Consider the following 22,670-nt stretch of genomic DNA (forward strand, 5'->3'; position numbering starts at 1 on the left):
ACAATCATTGTAAACAAACAAATGGAGCACCACTTGGCTCTGTTCCAAGGCCATTTTTAGTTTATCTGGTGGTTTTCTTACTCTTGTACGTCGTTTTGTTGGATGTTTTGAATCCCTTAAGATTGACTTATATCATATATAAGAAGCATGTTGACTGAAAACAATCTGAAGTATCCAGGAGGCTGACAGAGGTCCTGACTCCTGAGGCGCACCTCCTGAGCAATATCAATATTGATATCAAGTCAAAGTTGAACAGGTTATGAAATTTTGGTTGATAAACGAAAGTTGATCGGGCTCATATATCAGCAAGAAAAAGTTAAATTAAAAGAGCTTATTGGCCAAAAACAAGCTATAATATTGCAGACCTTGGAGCAATACTGAAGAGCACGCTGAGCAGGATCATGCCAGAAAATGTTGACTGATGAGCGCATATTCATGTATTGGTATGAATATTGAATGATAACTTACAACAGCAAGATAAATTAGTGCTAACTATCAAGTTAGAAATCTAGAATGAATGGACTTGGGCAGTTTTACTATGCAGTATGCTTAGATGCTATGCAGATTGTATAATGTGCATCAGGTACTCTGGCTGGCAAATGAAACATGCGATCATTCCATTGCTACTGGAGGAGAAAGCTTGGATCACTAAATCCACTTTATGTTGATTTTGATGTTAATCATCACTGTATTTCTTGAAAAAGGATTGTAGTAAAATTGTCAATGTGACAATCCATGCAACGATGTGATCATATAATGTGTTCATACTTCATAGTCATTCGTGATAGTGATTATTGGTCCAATATACAATGGCAAAGCTCTCAGCCTCAGCGTTTCTTCCTGTGGATGGCAAGTACTGACTCAGAGCTTAGAAGTATTAGTTTTCATCACAGGGTTGGGATAAAAAGTACTGATGGTAATCTTCCACCAAGGAACTCTACTTTGACATGGTATGAGATGTAGGCACAAGTAGGTAGGTGCTTAGTTCCTATAGTCAGTAGTTGTGTATGTTTAGTCAGGTTAGCTTAGATTAGATTGTTAGTTTTTTTTTTTTAATTTGCCAAGTGTCCATAAAAATGTGACCTGAGCAATGAGCATACCTGACTAACCTGACAGCTGACCTAACCTCAATCATCACGTACATATTTGCAGCCTACCCAAGACCTGCATAGCAGTAGCACCCAGTTATAGATAGGTACTCAGTACTCACCCTAACTCAATCTTACCTGCTAACCTTCAACTTGCCAAAAGTTAGCTCACATTGCCAAGCTGCATCCAGGGAAACAGTCAACTGAGGAATTGGCTCATTGGGTGGCTACTGGCTAGTGTGAGTCTGTGCATTTAAAGTGTTTCTTCTCTGAAGCTGCTCAGCACTGCTGTATGTCATGTTAGATGCTCAGAAAATGTGGAAATGATTACTAAGCTACTTAAGTGCTTTGTTAATGCTCGAGACATGAACAAGTACAGATCCTGCAGGGTACAGCTATGAGTTAGGTGCTAGGTGAGTATGTTATGTGAATGTGCTGTTCCCTGTTTGACGATAGTAAGTATACAAACAAGCACAGTGTCAGTTATATTCAATCTCCACATAAACATACAACAAAAATGGCCATATAGCCTAACTCCAAAGTCCGAACACACCACAGATAACTTAAGCCTTTGCAGGCACAAAAATGTTTTGATTAACAGGACAGGTATACAATATATCCTCTGCCCTTGGGGATCTTGCTGCTAAGTTGAGGTACGATGACTGAACTTCAGGATTGATCAACCTTTTCTTAGCCACTGCTTATATACAAGAAAGACCAAATGCTTGTTTGTTTTGATTTACAGGACATGTATACAATATATTATATCCTCTGTCCTTGGGGATCTTGCTGCTAAGTTGAGGTACGATGACTGAACTTCAGGATTGATCAACCTTTTCTTAGCCACTGCTTATGTACGAGAAAGACCAAATGCTTGTTTGTAAACTGCGTTGAAAATTTAATGATCCACCTTCAATACTGACATGAAGGCACAAATGAAATAGTGAACAATATTGATATTGATATACACTGACGCTTTTCGCTTCATATTTTGTAACAAACGCGCTAAAACTGCAATATGACAGCACTATATGCTTCTTGACAAAATAAGAAAGTAGTAAAAAATTAGCCCTGATGGCATTCATTCTTGGTGGAAACGTAATTACAAAATGTTTTGTAGTAATTATTAAATTCCGGCCGAAAACAGTGCACGGTTTAAAAAAGAATCATTCCAATGACGGTCCATTCTTGCGGTCCTGAAATCGCCACTATTTCCGGCCTCTCCAACGCAACTCGTTGTCCAGACGTAAATATGCGCACGCGGCAGTCCAAGCCGCCATATTTGAATTTATATTTTAATAGAATCTTGCCGATATTTTGGGTGAAGTCAATTTATATGGATAGCTTGGTGACAGTTTAGCTATACGAATAATAATTTATTATGGATGTGCGTATATTCAGCTTGAAATTGCAATTAAAGTTCCGCACCGCATAGATTCGAACTGGGGACCTTTGGAACACTGCGCGGGCACGCTAACCACTACACTACCGCGACCGCGCGGCGGCCGGCGGCAGGGAGGCTGCGGAGACATGGGGGGACATTTTACGCTTTTGTGAAAAAAGCAAAAGATTTAGCGAAAAACACGTAATAGATAACTTGCAGAAAATTGTCTGCTCTTTCAGATAAGATACTTAGGTTTGATATATCTTGTGCAGACTTCATTCTACAGTGCTTCGAAAATCGCTCATTTACGGGGCTTCGAGACTTGACTCCAAATGACGTCACGAGCTGACGTCACGAAAAGGTAGAATCGCCGGACGACCCTACCTGGTATATAGGGCCTTGAGCACAAGCACACACAGCTGTGGAGTTCAAGTTGTGTACTTATTATGTCCAGAAAAGCTTTAGATTATGATGCTCAATCGAATTTGAGGCAAATTTTCGATCAACAGTGTGCACTGATCTACTGTTGAGGAGGGATACCAATACCAAGACTTGCGACAATGTCCAGTCCGGTATGTTTTAGAATGTGTTTTGATAATAGTTTGCTTGTAGGTGAAATCATGTAAGTGTGAGCATCATGCATACTGGTGCCACATTTAGATTGCATCAAAATTATAACCAAATGATAAAATCCTCTATGTGCATTATTGTTATGGTTGCGGGATTTGCGTGTTGTTTGGTCGACGGTATGTTAATTGTGCAGTACCTATTAACCTATTAATTCCTCACTTCTAGCACACATCAATATTGTCAGCAGTCAGCACTTCTGCTCAGTTGTGTGATGTACATGATAAGGTTTCAGCTGCAGCGCCAGCAGGCAGTGGAGAAGGAACTGTTTTTTTTTTGTTTTAGTCATGATTTAATAAGTTGGTACTTGGGTAATGTTTTTCTTTTTAATCTATCGATCATGATGGGTGATGACTGAGTATCATTTCCCCAGGTATCTTAGGAGCCTGAATCGTTCCATGCTCAGCCTCTGTAAACTTTGTTAAAATGAGTTCAAGTTGTGGTGCTCCCTCAGGGTTCCTCGTCCTCTGGGACAACTGTGCAGGAGTACAGTGTGCGGGTGCCCAAGACACAGCACAAGCAGAACTGTGTGATGCAGTTCAACAGCTCGCTGCTGGTCGACTTCACTAAGTGGAATCAGGTGAAGATGGTTCGCGAGGTTCCAGTCAAGGCCGAGGCAGGTCCGGAAGATCCGAAGTGAGTAATTTACAAGCAATGAGAGTTTCACACATTCCTGACTTGGTATAACTACTCATGTGTCATAACGTCTCATAGATTTGCTCATGATAAGAGTAGGCAGTGCCTTGACATTCAAGTGACATGCCGGTCCCGTAGCTCAGTTGGTTAGAGCGTTGGACTCCGCGTGGTGAGAGCACGCGTTCCCGGTTATGACAGTCCGGGTTCGAAGCGCGACGGGCGCTCGACATTTATGGGCCTCCTGACAGGTATGGTTGCGGTTGGTGGCAGGCCGTAGCCAGGCGAAGTCGACGAGGGGACCGGCCGTGCGCGGCTTTGTGCGCACGTTAAACTTTGGACTCTAAATTCTGCCATAGAATCGGAATTGCGCGATCGGAGGGTAGAGGGCAGGGTCATCGCAACAAGCTTCGCTTAGCGGTGGCTCTGTCCTTGTGAATCCTTCCCATCAAAAGGTTCGGACTAAATTTATAAAAAAAGTAGAGAGAACTCGACCATCAAGCATTGAAATTCAATGGAATGCCATTTTTATCAGACCAGAAGTGGTTCTTCATGCTTCATTCTTGTTTGATCCAATATGTTGGATGTCAAAGTGTAAGATGCTGCAGTTTTTGTTGTTATGTGAAGTACTACCTGCAAGTTATAACAGATCTTAGTTGCTACTTACAACCTTCACTTGCTAGTGTATGATTTGTATCAAAGTGTGACTTGTTCATTACGATGCTGTAAATGATATCTGTTTGTCAGGTTTGGTGCAGGCAGTGAGTTCGGTAAGGACATGCGCGAGGAGGCCCGCCGCAAGAAGCTCGGTATCGTCGCCAAGAAGATCAAACCGGACTCCTATCCCTGGCTGATGAGAGTCGGTGGCAAGAACGGCAAAAAGTCAGTACCAACAGGCTGGGAGGAATATTGGTCACCGCAGCATCACTGTCATATCAATATGCATTATGAGCCCATTAGCATCGACTATATGATAGATTCATAGGTATTATCGATACTCGACAGCCGTGCACGGACGAGGGCAGAGTTGGCTACGGGACGGGAAGAAAAAAAAGGACTATTATAATGTGATACACAACGCAGACCCGCCTCGCCCCACGGGGCAGCTCCCCGGACCGCCAGCCTCTAACGGACAAACCAAGTCCATTCTTAGTCAGTATCTCATATCTATCAGCCTCTGACGGATTTTACAGACCCATCCCGCATCAGCCCCCAGTCTACCAGCCTCTGACGTTGTCCGGTGCACCCTCTCCCGCTAGGTACCGCGGCGTGCGGGGCGGCAGCGTTACGGAAAACGCCTCCTACTACGTCTTCACGCAGGCCAAAGATGGCGCATTCGAGGCCAGTCCCGTCTCCGAGTGGTACAACTTCCAGCACGTGCAGCGCTACAAGGCGCTCACCGCCGAGGAGGCAGAGGAGCAGTTCACAAAGTGAGTGCGTGGTTTTGTCCGATGACAGACGTGGACTGGTGAGGAGGGGAATGGGGCGTACTTGGCTGCAAATTTGAAAGAGGGCCGTTTGAAGCTTGGATCGCATGCTGTTTCCGATCGTTGACGTCACAGCTGCCCACGTAGGCAAATTCTCTGGAAGTGACTAAAAAGAGGGAACAAACATGCGCTATCAGTTACTTCGAGCCACTCATGAATCAGTCAGTTCGCTCATTGTGAATTAGTAACACCTTTATGCGTGGATGATAAATTTACCATTTTTCAGGCGTGATAAAATCATGAACTACTTTACGGTCATGGTGAAGAAGCGCCTGAAGAACGACGAGGATGTAGACGAAGACAGCGAAGGGTTAGGAGCAAATGAAAAGAAGAAAGCCGGAAAGAAAAAGAAGAGTGGAGGTAAGTGCTACTGCACAGTGCACAGTGCATACTTTTACCTCTCAAGCCGTAAAGGGATTTGAATTGATCCATATGTTTTCTCCTCAATCACCCGCTGCTCGTTATTAGAACGAGACCTTTCTGCTTCTGAAGGCACTGCGAGTCGCGAGGGTTAGTGCGACCGACCAGTGTCGATAGCCGACTACCCGGACGTCTCGCAGGGGTGCTAATCAGCCACTTGATACGCTGTTCCTCATCGTATTGTGGTGAGTGGAACCGGTAAAAGTTCGTTCTCTCAAGAACGATGGCCGCCCAATCAATGAAAGAACATCGGTTTTTAGTCTATGTCGTATGGTTGGCTTCGTTTCTGCGAATTTTCCGATGTGCAACCGCTCCTTGGTATTCGAATTGACTCGGTAGCTAAAATAAGCGCATTTCTGAAAACTGGTCGAGCCTGGAAATAGCACCTACTGCTAGCAATGGCTTCTGATGTAGATGCAGAGCTCGAAGCATGCCATGTACTGTGGAACCCTTTCGTTATGTATGTATTTATTTGAACGCCCACAGGTATGACACCCATTTACAGACACAGTCCGATACTAAAAAGTAAAACCTATAAATACATGTGCTCATGGGTTGTCAAATATTGGTACGTATAGTCATGTCAGAGAGATTAAGAAGGCTCTAAGAGACTTCATAAAAGTTCCTCGACTGGCGAATAGGTCCGCAGATGCCACATGTTCGTACATGCCGTTCACTTGTCTCGGTAAGCGACAAAACATTCCGGCCCTTATCGTTTCCACCCTTGCGGTGGATTCGTGCAGTATCGCCCGTCCTCGAGTCCGCCTACATGGAACACATAATCCAAACATCCCAACAATATCGGTGGACCTAATGCGACCAGAGAACACCGAATGAAGAAAAGTGAGATCGCGCTGCACCAACCTTGTCCGAATACAACTCACACCAAAATGAGACAGCAGCTGATGGTAATCGAGAGACTGAGAGGGCCGTGTGGAATGAGTTGCCAGCCAGATGAGCATCTTATGCTGGATCCGTTCCAGACGCTGTATATGTGTTTTTTAGGCCCCAGCCCATACTATGCTACCGAATTCTATCACAGAGCGAACGTGGGCATTAAAAGCAGTGATAAGAGGCTCAGGTCGAAACCGTCTCCCCCTCGCAGCACGAGAGGTCTGCAGCGAGCGCAAGTACACGCCAAGCGCCCGGATGTTACCTACTGATGGCCGCTGTCATGATGTGCTTCAAATCGGGAACACTGATAGAAATGATAGAATGATGTATTTCTTCTTCAAGTCCTTCATGGGAGATTCGAAAACGTTTGCCTCTTATGTGATTACCATATAATTCCCATCAATTGAATACGACACATTAGTTAGGTCGAAAGTCATATAGTGCAATGTTGTAACAGCAATGGTGATAATAGGCAATTTTTCATCAAAGGAGTGGATGTCGGGTAGTGAAAAATTAGGACGTTTCCAAAGTCTGGTTCTCTTAACCCGCGCCCTGTTGGGGTCTGTTTATAACGCGACGTGGTGTGTGTGTGCCGTGTGTGTGTGTGTGGGGGGGGGCTATTTTTGCCCTCCCCGTATCTCCGAAACTACTGGACGGATCCACATAATTCAAATGGCGTTCGAAAGCCCAGTCAAATTTGTCGAGGGAAATCCAATTTCATTGACCTCGGGGTCACCGATGACGTCACAGGTCAGGTCAAATATAAAATGTTTTGCCGGTCACGGGTCTTCTAGGGAATGCGCTATAACATCGAATAGAACGCATGTTATCGAAAATCAGCGTTAGGGCGTCAGCTGCCTTGTGCATATGTTGCTATTAGAGGTCACTGATAACACCAGGTCAGGTCACAGGTCAGGTCACCAAGGGTCAGCACATGACCCCAATTTTACTAGGGCTGTGTGATGCATGTTTTATGGCCAATTTTTTCAAACTTAATGGTGTTGATTATAAGACTATCAGGAACGGTTTAGGTCACTTCCTGCCTCCTGGTGGAGGTCAGGTTAATGTCAGGTCAAAAAAGGTCGAATTTCAAAGTTGATATTTTTGCATCAAATGGGTATTAATTCGATGCAGCTCGTCACGGCGAGTCTAATGCTGGTCTTTGTTTTGCCGTACGTGGTCTAGAATGTCTAAAAATTGATTTTGAAAAATTTGACGACATAAATTTTGAACAGTTTCTCCGTTATAACTTGGCCAAAAAGAGAGGTATTGATCTAAAATTTGGTATGTGAATAGAGGTCAGTAAGGGCTATCAAGTGGCTATCACAGATATTCCGTTTTTTTTTCGAAAGTCGAAAAACTTTTTGGATTTTTTGGCAATTATATTTAAAAAATAATTTTGGGGTCAAAATTAAAAAATTCAAAATTTCGAGATAGTCATTTTGTAGCCCTGGTAATTCTACATCTTTTATGTTAACACGCGCAGTGGAAGGGGGGGGGCGGATTTCGCCCACCCCTCCTGTTTTTCGCCAATAACTCGCGCCGCAAGCATAATATCAATGTGAAATTTCGGCTACCTGTCCAGAATTGAATTGCGGATCTTCTTGTGCAAAAAGTAAGAAAATCGGTTCACAACTTTTCTAGTAATAGCGGTGTAAAGTCAAACATCCTGCCGCCGCGGCGGCGCGGCGGCCGGCGCGAGCCGTTACGCGCCGCCTGAATTGTAGACTGTGCCGGGGCGGGACGGTTCCGTCTTTACATCGCGCTCCTTACCGCTGATTATATTAGATTCGCGTCAAATTCGGTGAGGAGACTGAGAAATGTACACGCAATCATATGGTCAAAGAATTTTGAAAATCGGCCGGTAACAACTTGAGTTATGAGTGTGTAAACACAAAATTTTGATTGCCGCGTTTCCCGCGTCGGCCGATGCCGCTTCAGCCGGCGACATCTTACCCTTAGCAGGCTTCTAACTGCCACATTTATTGTTGGATTATCTAGAAATTCACCATACATACTCACAAATGTTTGTTCTTTCGTATAGTGAAAGTTTTTAAAAAATCGGCCGGTAACTTTTTGAGTTATCGGCGTGTAAACGCAAAAAAGTCGCTAATATGGCAGATTTGACCACATTTGACCTCATTTGACCTTGAAGATATTGACCTAGGGTCATGAAATTCACACACAACAGAGTTCCCCATGGCCTCCACCTACCCTCCAAATTTCGTCTTTCTAGCTCCAGTGGGAGCTGAGATCTTAGGGGGGGGGCGACATCCGCCCCCCCCCCTTCCACTGGGCGTAGTACTCGCAACCCTTCCACTGCGCGTGTTAAGACGTTTTTCTGTATCTTCAATGCTATAGGCCTGACAGCTCTTCCCGCGAAATCTTTTTTTTTTTTTGGTCGAAAACGGCAGAACATGACGTCAGTCTGACGTCATTTGCGGCCAACCTATCATAGCCTTTGGAAAAAATTGGTCACAATGTGTAAAATTGATGCCCGGGAGGGTACCTACTGAAAGTTTGGTGACGATCGACGCAGCGGTTCTGGAGATATATTGAAAAGTCTGGAGGAGGAATACCTCCCCCCACCCCCACCACCACCAGGGTGCGGGTTAAAGCATTCTGGCTCAGACAAGGAGTGATATACTTTGGCGGCTGGTGCTTCAAGCAAACATTACTGGTCCCGACTCCAGGCATAGTTAACCCTCGCCCGCACATGCCATTTTCCCATCCTAGAACGCACATGGGGGTGGGTGGTTGCCAACACCCCCCCCCGCGCCGTTTCGTTCCTGTTGGAGATAGAGCTTCGCGGTAAAGACCAAAAAGATTCTTTGGGAAGAGACAAATCCAATGATACCCAGTTTTATCTTCTCATGTCAGTCATTGACCTTCCAGGTCAGGTCAAACTAAAAAAATGTTGCTGTTTTGGGTCACCGTTGGATATCAAGTGCGCTGCTCATCATACACCGATGACGATGCCGAATTGTGGTGCCAAACCAGCTAGAACCTCTTGGTCACACTATCCCACCAGGTTTTTGATGCTGAGGTCATTTCAGGTCAAGTTAGGTCAAGGTCAATGATATGTGCTTGTATGTCTGTGTGTTTCTGTATGTATACTGATGTGTGCACCGATTGTTTATGTGTCCATATTACATGAGATCGCGAAATGAGAAGTTTTTTTTTCAAAAATACAGTCAAAGAAACTTCACGAAAAGTAAATTCAGCTTGCCTAAAACGCAATGTTTTTAGATGACCTAGGTTGACCTTGACCCTGACCTTGACATCTGTACATCGTCGAACAACATGTTCCATGATAGGTGGGAGGTAAGAGTGGCAAAAAAGGCCGAAATCAAGGTGTCAAAAGCTCACAAGACCCATAGCCAACGCAAGATATTGGATATTTGTCATTTGGGTCATGACATGACCTGAAGAACAAGGCATATCTCCGAAACCAAAAACCACAGACGCTTGAACTTTTCAGTAGACATCAAGAAAGGATAGAGGAGCAGCTATACGATAAATCAGGCTTCTAGCTCAAAAAATGTTGAGTGCAGAGCAGAAAAAACTACCTGGGGGATGGCACCCCCCCCCCTCCCATGTGCGGGCGAGGGTTAATCGGCTCTGGCAGCTCCTTTTCCGGCCAGTCATATCCAGAAAGTGATCAATCCGTGGGAGAAACACGGTAGTCGCAAAGCGAAAAATTTTCCCTGTAAGGAGCTGATTAGGTGCGATATTTCCTTGCGTTTCAGCCGCGTTTTCGTGTCTTTCGAGACGCCGTTCCAGTGTAGCTCGCCCAATGTTAATTGCAATGTCACAAAAAAAAATTGAGAACGACATAACGCTAAAACCGACATCTTGGGACTTGGATGAAACGCATGGAAAATGTGGGGTGTAGCTGAACAAAATAAAGGTAGAAATACGATTTGAGTAAAGATCTGATTCACATGTTATAACCGAAGGTTTGTTGTCAATAGTTAAAACACTATTCTTTAGAATTGTGTTTTTCTATTGAAAAACAAATCTGAGTTCCTAAGAAATACCACCCTTATCATATATCTATCCGACCTGGTATCATATCATACGCATCGCGTTACTCGTCGCGACTGCTACCGAGACGGACAAGTCCCAAAAACCGGCCCCTTTCCGTGCGTACTAGCCAGCCGGCGTCTCACGTATCCCGGTAGCGGGGTGACACCACACCGCCGACACCCCCACTCGGGGTATAAAGGCCGCCACCGGCCGTCGTCAGTCACACAGCGCCACAGCTCCCAGTCAGCAGCCAGTCAGCTCGACAGCGCAGCCCTGCAGCAGCCATGTTCCCCGCTCACTTCTACCGCTCCGAGTACGGTGCCATGATGCGCCGCGACGACTTCGACGGCTTCCACCCTGCCGCCGGCTTCCGTTCCAACTACCGCATGTTCGGCGACTACGGCGACTACATGGGCTCCGACTTTGACTTCTACCGGCCCGGCGGCTGGGGTGGCTACATGGGCAGCTACAACGACTTCGATGGCGACTACCTCCGTGGCGACTACCTCCGTGGCGACTACTGGGACTTCTTCTGCTAGTGGAGGCGGTGATGGCTCGTCCGGGAAGCAGCGTGAACTGTGGTGATGGGTGACCAGGGACGCCGTGGAAGCAGCGGTGTCTGTTGGTATTTATGTCGTTTATAACGACATATGCTATTTATAACAAAAGCCTCACGTACTAACCCACTGCAGGTGACGGATCATGACAGATGGTGTCTTTCAAATACATAACTGAAAAGTCTGTCGTGTTTTCATTCTTTGTTTCCATGTTTAGTCCAGTACGGTGCCTTGTGGGCGCATTATTATTTTTCAGACCTGAAAGTTTGCTTTCTTTCCCACATAGTCGCAAACTTGCATCCACGAAACGGTTTTGTGTGGGCATCATCAAGAAGCCTTGACACTGCATAGAGCTTCGTGACCTTTTTTGCAGAATCGAATTTTTTTGTAAAAGCTCTCCTTCCTCCTACACACACAAGTTTCAAAACACCTCGCCACCCTAAATACAACTTCAAAAATTCAGAGGTAATGTGTGACCTTTCAGCTGGCTCCGAAGGCCACTGAGGTCCTGAGGTAGCTCAAGTCACTGGGGCCCGTAGATGGTTTCGAAGGTGGCTTGGAATGAACGGTTTATGAGCTGTTAGTGGCCCCGTCTTCCAAAACCGATGACATTCAATTTGATATTTTTTAGTGATCAACATCCCGTTCTTTTGGAGATCACGAGTACCTTCGCCACTGGTCTGTACCAAATGCATGTACAGGCGGCCAGTAACACATACTCAGTGCTAAACCGGTCTGCACCGGCAGAAGACATGTTTGTGTGTGTGTGTGTGTCTCACTTCTGCCATCTTCTGACCGTGCGGGGTAGGTACTCGGCTATTGACCCAGCGGTGCGGGAGCTACCAGTTACCACCAGTGACGCCCTGTCGCCTCTCTCTATGTACAGATTTCAAGCTGACGGACATGGACGAGTGGCCCGACTCGGACGAGGGGGATGAGGACGAATCGGGGGAGGAGGGAGACGACGACGAGGACCGCAAAAAGAAGAAAAAACGCGACGTCAAAGGTAAGCTGGACAATAATTTAGCTGCTTTCGCTCAAAATCGAAATGTGCTTTTACCAGAACCGCTCGGTAACCATGCTATTCTTTTGATGCTCGTTAACGACAGCTTTTCCATTTGTTTTCAACCAGGCTGTTGTTTAACATCTGTCAGCGCGTGTAGGCTGTAGAAATTAACTATAATAGAAGCGTTATTTATATAATTGGAACCGACTCATTGAATGCTTTGTATTTATATAATTGGAACCGACTCATTGAATGCTTTGCTGGGTTCCTTTAGGCTATCTTTTAATTTAATTTTTGCTTTGTTCATAGTCGACTCTTGCATCTGTTAAAGACGTCGTTTGGTATTGATATCGTTCCTTATGTGCGCCCACAGAGAAAATGAAGAAGAAGAATCGGAAGTCGAACGTGAAGGACGAGGCGTTCGAGGACAGTGACGACGGCGACGACGAGGGCAGGGAGATGGACTACATCTCCGACTCGTCAGAGAGGTACCGGGTAGCAGACAGTCGCCTGAATGAATGGCGCGGGGAGTCGCGGTTTATTGAGATTGCACTTCTAGTAGGTGGTCGACATTGTTAGTTCCTGGATAAGTATGTCAGTTTAGAGCTCCTTTTGATCCTACTAGGGTTTGACAACCATCATGTAGAAGGCGTTCTGCTGGGTGGCTTCCAGTTCGGATTCATAGCGGCCGTGCGAAAGACTCGCGCCGTGTGCCCACTGCCCAGCCATCATTCTGGTCTAGACCCTAGTCTAGACAACGTTATACAGGGTGATCCAAAAAAATTGGAACCCCTAACTTAAAATGTCCGTAAGTCCGAAAGTTTTCACATTATTGACAAATTGCAAACACCATTAGAAAGAGCGTTCAATTCTCTATAAAACCAAGTTGATTGAACTTAATTATTACTATAAATATTGCCCTAGTTATATGCCTATAAAATATGTGTCCCAAAACTCACTGAAACGGTTTTTGAGCATTATGCGCAAATCAGTGATTTGCGGTTTGCTGTTCTGACCATGTCGCATGTTGGAGGTTCATGAATAAAAATAGCTCATTCACGTACTATTGTAAGGAATTTAAATTTCAACAGGAGCAAAAAAAAAGTCATTCGGTGCTCCGTGCCACACGGCCCACTCAGTGGTCGAGTTTCAGGAACAGGCCTGCCCGGCCTTCATCGAGCCACATGCCTGGCCACCGAAGAGTCCTGACCTCAACCCTTTTAACTTTTCGTGTGGAGCGAACTGGAGCGAATTATGTATAGAGGTCAGAGGATCAGCACCATAGAGGAGCTGAAGGAAAGGCTGACGGCCTGCTGGGACCAGTTGTCCCAGAAACTGCTGGCCTGCGTCGTCGGAGCCGTCCCGAAGCGACTGCAGGCCTGCGTGACGGCCAACGGAGCACGGTTTGAGCACATGCTGGGATGAACAGCGGAAGCTAGGACGCGTGTATCTGTTCTATTGTGTGCTTCTGTGTAAACTTTTATGTAATAAAATTGAAATTGGATGTGGAGTTATTCGCAAAAAACAACAGATGGAGTGCTAACGGACTTCAGTGCATTGTTAACAATTGGCGATTTCGTTTCACTCAGTTTTCTGACGCTCATTCCAAAAGCTAATAGCGTGTCAATGCTTTACAACATACATGCAATAATTTGACGTGATTTTATAGAGGATTTAATGCTCTTTGTAATGGTGTTTGCAATTTGTCAATAAAGTGAATACTTTCGGACTTATAGACATTTTAAGTTAGGGGTTCCAATTTTTTTGGATCACCCTGTATGTTTCGCTGCTCCCCTCCTGCTTTCTCATTGCCGCTCGCAATGTGACGGTATTACCTCACCAGCGATTGGCTCTTTGTTGTGCTGTAGTATCTCCTCTTTAACTCCGACCTCGCCCACGTTCCTCTAGCGAGGACGAGCTGAAGCCCGTCACGGAGGAGAAGGGAGTGGACCAGGAGGACGCGCTCAAACGGCTGCTCGACTCGGACGCCGAGGTCGAGGAGTCTTCAGAGGAGGAGAAAAAGAGCGACGAAGACGAGGAGAAGAAGAAAGAGGAGGAGGACCAGCAGCCCGAGAAAAAGAAGAAGAGCAAGAAGAAGAAAAAGAAGAAGGAGGTTGAGAAAGAGGAGAAGAGCAGCGATAGCGATAACGCCGATAGTTCGGAGGACGAGAAGGCGGCGCCCAAAGTCAAGACTGAGGGGTAAGTGGTAACGAACCTGGTAGATAGGTGCTTAAGATGTAACCTTCCTTCCTCATCGATCAATGGTCAAATGGTGATGTTCATTGGTTGTCGATGTGAGATCTAATTTATTCTTCCCAATTACCATATCGCCACGACGCCAGTATGGCCGTGCGATGCTGTCTGTCGTGTTTGCGCCTATGCGTGATCTGCTTCTACCCCATCTAACTCCACCCCTGCTCGCAGCTCCGGCGCCGGCCCGGCGGCCGCCGCTCCCCCGGCGCCCTCCAAGGCCGAGAAGATCCTGAACGACATGAAGGCGGCTGATAATGGTACGCTGACGGGCGCTAAGCGGCCCTCGCCCACCGGCGGCCGGGCCGACGGCGGCGGCGTCAAACGCAAGCCGGACGACGCGGCCGCCATGGTGGCCAAGAGGGCCAAGCTGGAGCCGGTGCCGTCGCCCCAGGTGGCCAGGTGGGTGACTGGCAGGCACCTCGGGTGCCATCCTACGGAGCACGTCCCAAGCCGCCTCGGGCTGGCCTACGGTTGTGTCTGAGCAATATCCAGCAACCTGTTTGCATTGCATTTATCTGATCTCTACATTCTGACTAATGACCACAACTATTTTTTTTAACGAATCGTTAGAAATACAAACAATGGAACGTGTTCATTGATAGGTATAGTGCGTTGCGACAGCGTTTCGCATCTTCGTTTGGTTCTACTCTCTGGCCCTCTTTATTCATACTATCAAATATCAAATCTCAAGCCTCATTCCGCATCGTTGTTCTGGCATCGTGCCTGTCTAGTCCTTTCAACCCAGCCCTGTCTGACCTTGTGTCCGTCCCGGCAGCGACACGGGTATCGCGGAGGTTAGCTAGTGTTGTTCCTGTGCGTCCATAGCCGTCCCTGTCTGACCGTCTGTCGGTTCCTTCCCCATCTGTCCAGCGTCTGGCCGTTCGTCTGACCATCTGACCGTCCCTGTCTGACCGTCTGTCCGTCCCTACCCCATCTGAGTGACCAGTGTCTGTCTGGCCGTTCGTCTGACCATCTGACCGTCACTATCTGACCGTCTGTCCGTCTCTTTCTGACCGTCTGTCCGTGTCCCATCTGACCGTGTGTCCGTCCCGGCAGCGACACGGGTATCACGGAAGAGGCCGTGCGCCGCTACCTGACACGACGACCCATGACCACCACCGAACTGCTGCAAAAGTTCAAAAGCAAGAAGGTGGGCCTCTCTTCCGACCAGCTCGTGCCAGTCATCGCGCAGATCCTCAAGAAGATCAACCCCAACAAGCAGACCATCAAGGGCAAAATGTATCTGTCGATAAACAAGTGATCTGTGGTTGCCCTGGAGGGTAGCTTTCTCTAGGTGCTCGCGCTCGTTGGGTTTCCTCTCAGAGGGTGCCTGCGCCCCGCCACTGTCTGGTGGCTAGGTAAGCCCGGCTGTGTGTCAGGCGCTGGCCTAACCGCAGGCCGACGCCTATTTATTTATTAAACCAAGTAAGTCGCCTCGGAACACACTGCTACTCATAGTTACAACTTGTGGGGCATGCTGGGGGTATTTCGGGCAAGGGTCTGGGTCAAAGCGTGATGATTCGCGGAGTTCATTGCTCAAAAATGCCTCCTGCGTCCATTGTACCATACGCGGCGACTAAATGTCCATCATTGTACTGTTCGTACCGTTGTGACGAATCACGAATACCAATTCCTCCGGTTTTTAACTCAGTTTTATTACATAACAAGCTGATGATGGGCCAAGGGATGGGAAATGACGATTGACGATGACCCGAGTCAAAAGACTCGGACGCACCACACCACAGGTACAAAGCCATAGATACCGACACGCACCGACAGACCGTTCGACCACCTCGTCTCGGCGCTGGCGGCACTGCTCGGGCCAAGGACTGTGCAAAAGTGACGTCCTTTGCTTACCTCCAGCGCGGTCAACCACGGTAAAAACGAACAGGTCGTCGGCACGCACAACTCATTATCCGACATTGTTCGGCCACATGACTGAGAGGCCCAGGTCGCGACAGACCAGTAACAGTCATCTATACTTCTTATGTCGCAGTTGCCACAGTATGACATCCACCAAGCGGCTCGGTCGCCCCTTTGAGTGGCAATTGCCGTAGTCCGTCAGATAGTGTATCAACCCGCGGGGCCAGTCTATCCAACTTCATCGAGCACTCGGTATCGGCACACGGCTTCAGAGTCCGGCGACACTGGCGACTCCACCAGAGCACATCACTTCACATCACGTCTCACGGGGTGACCCGTCCCCACATCTCAGAGATCTTAATACACTTATACGGAGGCCATCCGCTGGACGTCGTAGCCCTGGCCGACCTCCACGGTCACGTGACACGCTCACTTCACAGTCTGTCCGGACGGAGAGAGTCACGTGGTTCGCGAGGTGGCGTCCTGGTCATTGTCCTTTTCCCCGTTGTAGAACTCGTTCTCAGGCTCCACCCTGAAATCAAGAGGGGTTCGAGTGAAATGGATCAAGAGATACCTACTGAACCGAGACAACTTAGTGAATACGGAACGAGTTGTTGGATGATGGAAAGACACCCGGAAACAAAAAGGGTGGGAACAGAACATGAGGACATTCTGATACGCTGCTTGTCTTTTTCATGTTACAGATATTGACAAAGGCACAGTGAAGCCAACATGACACAGATGGTCGAAGAGCAGCCATGTTCGTCCAGTCGGCCCGGTCATCAGACCTCACCTGGCATTCGCCTCCTCCTCCGTCTCCCGCTCGTCCGGGTTCTTCATGTCCTCGTCCTCCTCCTTTTTGATGAAGTCCGTCGGCCGCTCGTGCATCTGAACGCTGCCGGCCGTAAGGAGGGGTGACGGGGCTCAGCTGTAGTTTACAAATTAAGGGAGCCAGTCAGTAGTCACACCCAGTGAGCGCTTTGCGGCAGCTAACTAGTCAGGTAAACATTGCGACATATTCAAGATGACCCGCGATTGTCAACTACCTAGTATCAAAAGAAACACATCAGTTTGTCAATAGTTCGGGCCTCTCTTACACTGAACTGTAGTACCCCGGCACTCGCTGGCGGCTCGCCCTCTGACCCTAGTCGCCGGTCACCGACCACTTGACGTCAACACCACACTGACCTGGGAGCGAACTCGACCATGCGCAGGTTGTCCTGCGTGGTGCGGATGATGCTCTCGATGTAGGCCTTGGTGTTGCCGTTCTCCTGGCGCGGGATACTGTCCACGTGCAGACACAGGTCCGGTGCAAAGTACTCGTAGTACGCTGTGAACGGTCCGCCAATGTCAGAGCGTGTGTGCGATGTGTGCGAGGATCGCTGAATTATGAATCGATCAAATCCAATGAAGTCAGCCTTTAAGTCTGGTGTTTACTACAGATTTATAACCCCGGCGCAAAGTACTCTACCTATCAATTAATCACATCTTTCCCTTGTTATACGTTGACCTGACGGACACAACAGTGGACACATTTGTTAGCCGTCAACAACGAAAAGGGGATCGTGTACGAATCGGAATGTCTGCAAGTAAAAGGAATTAACCCGCGCCCCACTGGGGTCTGTGTATAACACGCCCTACTGGGGGGGGGGGGCTATTCATAGCCCCCCCTCCTAACTCCGAAACTACTGGGCCGATCGTCAAAATTCAAACGGCTTCTGATAGCCCCGGCGTCGAGCGAAACCTAATTTCATTGACCTCGAGGTCACCGATGACGTCACAGGTCAGGTCAAAGTAAAAATTATTAGCACTTTGGCTTGTTCACATTTTGGGCTCTGGCCGCCGTCTTACAAGTCAGATCAGGCTCATTTTTGGTTTCCACACTCGTGAACAGATGCTCTAGATACCTTGCGGGTACCAAACTTGTACTTTGATTTTCAGGTCAGGGTCAGGTCATCACAGGTCACGAAAATATTATATCATGCGTCGGTCACGTGACACATGTTTTATGGTCCATTTAGGCCATAGATTTCGAATTTGATGTCGTCTATGTCATTCGAGGTCATTTTGAGTCGAATTTAGCTTAGGTCAGGTCACTTTCAGGTCAAAAAAGGTCAAATTTTGAAGTTGAAATTTTTCAACAAAAAAGGTGTCTATTGGATGCATTTTGAGCTCAGGAACACGATGGTGCCATTTATATTGGTGTACGATGCCAAATACGTACTGAAAAATTGATTTGAAAAATTAATAATTGTGAATTTTTTGCAATAATGCGTATAACTTGGCCATTTTTGAAGATATTTAGCTAAAACTTGCTAGAGTTAGTCATAATCATGCGTTCTGTCACATATATTCCGGTTTTTTTTCGAAAAGTCAAAAACTTTTTGAAAAAAATATAAAAATATAAATTTTGAATATTATTATATAAAATTTTCGAAATTTTCAAAAATTTTGAAAATCCGAGATAGCAGTTTGATAGCGCGGTCAATTCTGAGTTCTTTCATGCAAAGAAATTGGATCTAGCTTAAAAACTGAGCTCTTGGGAGCGATTGCCGTGGTTCAATGTTTTGCGTCGAAATCGGACGAACATGACGTCACTCTGACGTCATTTCCGGCCGACCTATGGTAGGTACGAAGTTCAAATTTTGACACAAGGTGTCAAATTGATGCAGCCGAAGGTACTAAAAGTTTGGCGTCGATCTGTCAAGCGGTTTGGAAGTTATTGCAGAAAAACGGGAGGGGGGCTATAAATAGCCCCCCCCCCAGTGGGGCGCGGGTTAAGATTATATAGCCCCGTTATGTCACTCGGTCGCCGTCCACTGACTGGTGTACGGGAGCTCGTCGCTAATCTCCGTGTCCACAAGGATCGAGGTCTCGTAGGTCCAGCAGCGCGCCACGTTCTTCAGCACGTAGCCGCCGCCGCCCAGCACCAGGGTCGGCACGTTCAGGTCCTTCACCATCTTCACACACTCGCTGTGGAACCGGACAAAGGAGCGGGCAGACGTCAGACATCATGGGGAGGTAGAGTCAGATACAGCTACAAGCAAGGGGAAATGGTAATGGGTAAAACATAGGTAACAAAATTAAGTGGGGAACATATAAGTGCAGTTAAGTTCATTGTCTCCACCAACGACCCATAACAGTAATTAGGATCACCCCGCCCGGTATCGGCCCAGTCACTGAGTGGACTAGCGACCAGTGAACCGATTGGTCCGACACTCACCCGTGTCCGCGGGTGCTGAGGTTGAAGCAGCCGAGTCGGTCCAGAGCCAGGGAGTCGGCGCCGCACTGCAGCACGATGGCCGTTGGCCGGTAATACTCCATCACAGACTGAAATCGGAGGGGGATCACATTACATGACAGACTAAAATAAAAAAAAACGGACAGTTGCACTCCATCACAGACTGAAAACGAATACTCAACCACGACTGAAAACGGAGAGTAATCGATGACCATGCTTCATCACCGTCTGAAAATGCGTGGAAAATGCGTACATCAGACTAAAAATGGAGATGATTCAAACATAATACACTGACAAAACGGAGGGTGATAGTTACTTCATCCCTGGTTTAAATCGGAGGCAAATCACGGCGTATTACGACGCATTACAAGGCAACAAGGGTAACACGGCAAGACAGTAGGTAACTAAGTCGAACTGCTAGCCTATCGATACGCGATAGACGATATCCTGTTCACGGCTCTCACGAAACAGCCAGACCGGCGGCGCGGCGGTCTCACCGTGATGACGGGTTTGAAGATCTGCATGTAGCTGGGGTCGTCGATGCCGCCCTTGAGCGGCACGTTTACCGAGTAGTACTTGCCGGCCTCCGAGCCCAGCTCGTACATGTCGCCTGTGACATCGTCGAACACAGCCGGGTCAGTAATCGAGCTGCATACACACTACACAGTACACAGCCCGGCTTCAGTTGAATGCACACTGGTACCCAAAACGCATGAGAACAGGCGATTCGGGACACACTACTAGGCTGATTATGAAACACCATCAAGGCTGAGGTCATGTTTGACCACGCATGCCCACGAAACTCAGACTGTACTAAGCGCGACAGCATTCCTAAGGCAACTGATTATTCTGCCGCTCTCGCCCTTCCACCCCGCCTCTCAGCCGATCCCGTTTTCTGCCGGTCTTACCAGCTGGATCCCCCCTCTGGCTCCGTCCGACTGACTGACCTGTGCCGGGGAAGAAGCCGTTGCCGTACTGGTGCAGCGACAGGGTCATGACGCGGTCCGTCAGGTAGAACGCCTCCTGCACACCGTCGCCGTGGTGGCAGTCGATGTCGATGTACAGCACCCGCGGGTGGTACCTGGAGGAGCGCCGTCGGTGGGCCGGGTCAGAGAGGTGAGGCACAGTAGATGTCAAACTCACGTCCTGACAACTCAACTCCCGACTCGCGGCGGTTTATCGCGTTATTTTCACCAGACGATGGTAAGAAATATGATGCGAAGACCGAGCTGGGGTTTCCGTGACATGTTTCAGAATTCATGCTTTTGCAAACACAGCCCTTGGTACGAATTGCTCACTTGAGTAGTTCCAGGATAGCCACGACAATGTCGTTGATGTAGCAGAACCCGGAGGCCTCGAACTTCTTGGCGTGGTGGAGACCGCCCGACCAGTTGATGGCGATGTCGCACGTGTTGTGGTTCAGCTTGGTGGCGCCGTCCAGAGAAGCGCCCGTGTACATCGAGCAAAAGTCGTACAGACCGTCGAAAACGGGACTGAAAAAAGTGTAGAAATACAAAGTTGGCATGTCCAGAAGGCATGGTAAGATAACAGTTACAATAAAAACAAAATTTACAAGCAAAATGTTGCTGATAATCTCACACAGCCGTTAAACTGAAATTGAGCAAAATTGCAATTCTTTTCAAAATATTAAAGCCCACATATCATCATATATCAACCACAAAAATAAACTGACTTTGTGGCCCAGCAATTACCAAATGACTTGAAAATTAGCCACAATGAAAGAAAAATGACCTCTTTAATGCAAAACTCCTTCATTTAGGCATATCTTATCTATGTAGTATATTCTATTCAACCATCCACTTGGTAACTGCAGTACTGTTGAGCTGGTAACCATCAGCAAACTCACCAGTCATCGAGGCCAACATTGAAGTGTGTGGCACTCTTGCTGAAGCTGTGGATGTTCATGGGCGTGACCCTCTGCAGGAAGTCGATGTACTCCCCGGAGTGAAATCGTACCATGTCTTGGCTGCTGGCACGGTAGGGCTTGTACACGTGCATCTTCTTGTAGAGGCCATAGTTGAGCACCAGACTGTGAGTCACAGCCAGTCGATGAGGCTTCATCGGGTGGCTGGGCCCTGACAACAGTAAACCCAGATTGTGACACAGTTTGAATAGGTTCCTATTACAGTTTGTGAATACACCAATCATGTGGTTTGATTTCCATAGTAGGTATCACAGCTAGCAAACCACTCTTTAAATCTGCATGTCAATATGAAACCACACCACAAAAGTCTGCACAAAAACTGCACCAATTAGAGCACTGATTCACAGACAAATCTATGTATGATCAGTAGCTTTATGAGTAATGAGAGCACCCAATACCAACAGGACTTGGACAGTCAGAGTGGACATTCCGAGCCTATTGTCTGGGGAGCAAAGAAAGAGGAATGACACAGCATAATTGGCCTCTGGGCTCTGCTAGGTGTGTAATGACAGGATATCCTGCAAAATTGCAAAAGTGTGTCAGCAAAACATCACATCAAACAAGAAACTTACCAAAATGGAAGTTGCCGACATCAGAATCATAAAAATATGCAACTGTTCTGGGGCTGGTAGACGTCATGATAAGCTTGATACCAGAGTGCAGATATTCACAAACAATCCACAATCAAATAAGAAGGCAATACTAGGAAATTAAGCATTAACCTTCAAAAAGTAAGTGGGTAAAAGCCAAGCAAGCTGAAGCAGCATTGGGTACCACTAATACTAATGAACCATTCCCAAAGAATATACCACTCATACAGCCTAAAACCACTTCTCTTAGGTATCCTGCAATCTTTTTAATAGTCCACGGCGCAGAAATCGGTTTATTTCAGGCACAAAACCCCCTATCTTGATCATGAATCCCTATCGTTCTATCGTTCTCAATCTCCAGGCACAAGCAAAATAATCCCGTGGACGTGTTCGTTTTCTTCGTAAGCAGAATTCCTGTGCGAAGCTTGTCCAATAGGCGATCAGTATCAAGTTAAATGAGATAAGGTGCAAATTATTAGAGATGCAAACCCGTATGCAAATTATTTGCCTCATTCACTGAACGGTTCCATTCCACAAATCAGTAACAGCCGCTGCCGGAAGAGCTATGTTGCATAAACTAATTCGAACCTTAGTGCATAATCGGATTCTGAGCAGTAATTGCCACGCACTTTGTATGTGGATCGCTAAATACA

General features: G+C 47.1%; 2 protein-coding genes across 4 annotated transcripts; one reads left to right on the forward strand and one right to left on the reverse strand.

The window, feature by feature from the left end:
- Positions 1 to 16,024, forward strand: LOC122393508 (general transcription factor IIF subunit 1-like). 3 transcript variants are annotated; one of them, XM_043389579.1, is made up of 10 exons: positions 1 to 85; positions 3,554 to 3,735; positions 4,480 to 4,614; positions 4,992 to 5,162; positions 5,446 to 5,579; positions 12,006 to 12,125; positions 12,499 to 12,613; positions 14,034 to 14,324; positions 14,550 to 14,777; positions 15,435 to 16,024. In XM_043389579.1, exons 2-10 carry the CDS (start codon positions 3,632 to 3,634, stop codon positions 15,637 to 15,639), a joined length of 1,503 nt encoding a protein of 500 aa, XP_043245514.1. In that variant the 5' UTR covers positions 1 to 85; positions 3,554 to 3,631; the 3' UTR covers positions 15,640 to 16,024. The 3 variants fall into 3 exon arrangements, with proteins under 3 accessions (XP_043245514.1, XP_043245513.1, XP_043245515.1); XM_043389578.1 differs by lacking the exon at positions 1 to 85 and adding an exon at positions 2,828 to 3,044; XM_043389580.1 differs by lacking the exons at positions 1 to 85; positions 15,435 to 16,024 and adding exons at positions 2,882 to 3,044; positions 15,154 to 15,196.
- On the reverse strand, positions 16,018 to 22,436 carry LOC122393510 (histone deacetylase 3-like). Its single transcript, XM_043389581.1, has 10 exons — positions 22,000 to 22,436; positions 21,350 to 21,578; positions 20,781 to 20,975; positions 20,430 to 20,563; positions 19,980 to 20,092; positions 19,465 to 19,571; positions 19,066 to 19,214; positions 17,430 to 17,571; positions 17,035 to 17,136; positions 16,018 to 16,773 (listed from the first exon to the last, which is right to left on the reverse strand). Exons 1-10 carry the CDS (start codon positions 22,064 to 22,066, stop codon positions 16,701 to 16,703), a joined length of 1,311 nt encoding a protein of 436 aa, XP_043245516.1. The 5' UTR covers positions 22,067 to 22,436; the 3' UTR covers positions 16,018 to 16,700.
- Between the last annotated feature and the right edge of the window lie 234 nt (positions 22,437 to 22,670).

The sequence above is a fragment of the Amphibalanus amphitrite genome, unplaced genomic scaffold (genome assembly GCF_019059575.1).
Source record: "Amphibalanus amphitrite isolate SeventyFive unplaced genomic scaffold, NRLGWU_Aamphi_draft 000539F_arrow, whole genome shotgun sequence".
In the NCBI taxonomy this organism is placed as follows: Eukaryota; Metazoa; Arthropoda; class Thecostraca; order Balanomorpha; family Balanidae; genus Amphibalanus; species Amphibalanus amphitrite.

What these genes read in the sequence shown, in the direction of transcription:
- LOC122393510 (XM_043389581.1), bottom strand. Translation starts at nt 22,066, where the DNA reads ATGACGTCTACCAGCCCCAGAACAGTTGCATATTTTTATGATTCTGAT. An exon ending in TGTCGGCAACTTCCATTTTG is followed by an intron (nt 21,579 to 21,999) that starts GTAAGTTTCTTG and finishes TACTGTTGTCAG; the next exon opens with GGCCCAGCCACCCGATGAAG. An exon ending in GAGGAGGAGGCGAATGCCAG is followed by an intron (nt 16,774 to 17,034) that starts GTGAGGTCTGAT and finishes TCTTGATTTCAG; the next exon opens with GGTGGAGCCTGAGAACGAGT.
- LOC122393508 (XM_043389578.1), top strand. An exon ending in AAAGAAAAAGAAGAGTGGAG is followed by an intron (nt 5,580 to 12,005) that starts GTAAGTGCTACT and finishes CTCTATGTACAG; the next exon opens with ATTTCAAGCTGACGGACATG. An exon ending in ATCTCCGACTCGTCAGAGAG is followed by an intron (nt 12,614 to 14,033) that starts GTACCGGGTAGC and finishes ACGTTCCTCTAG; the next exon opens with CGAGGACGAGCTGAAGCCCG.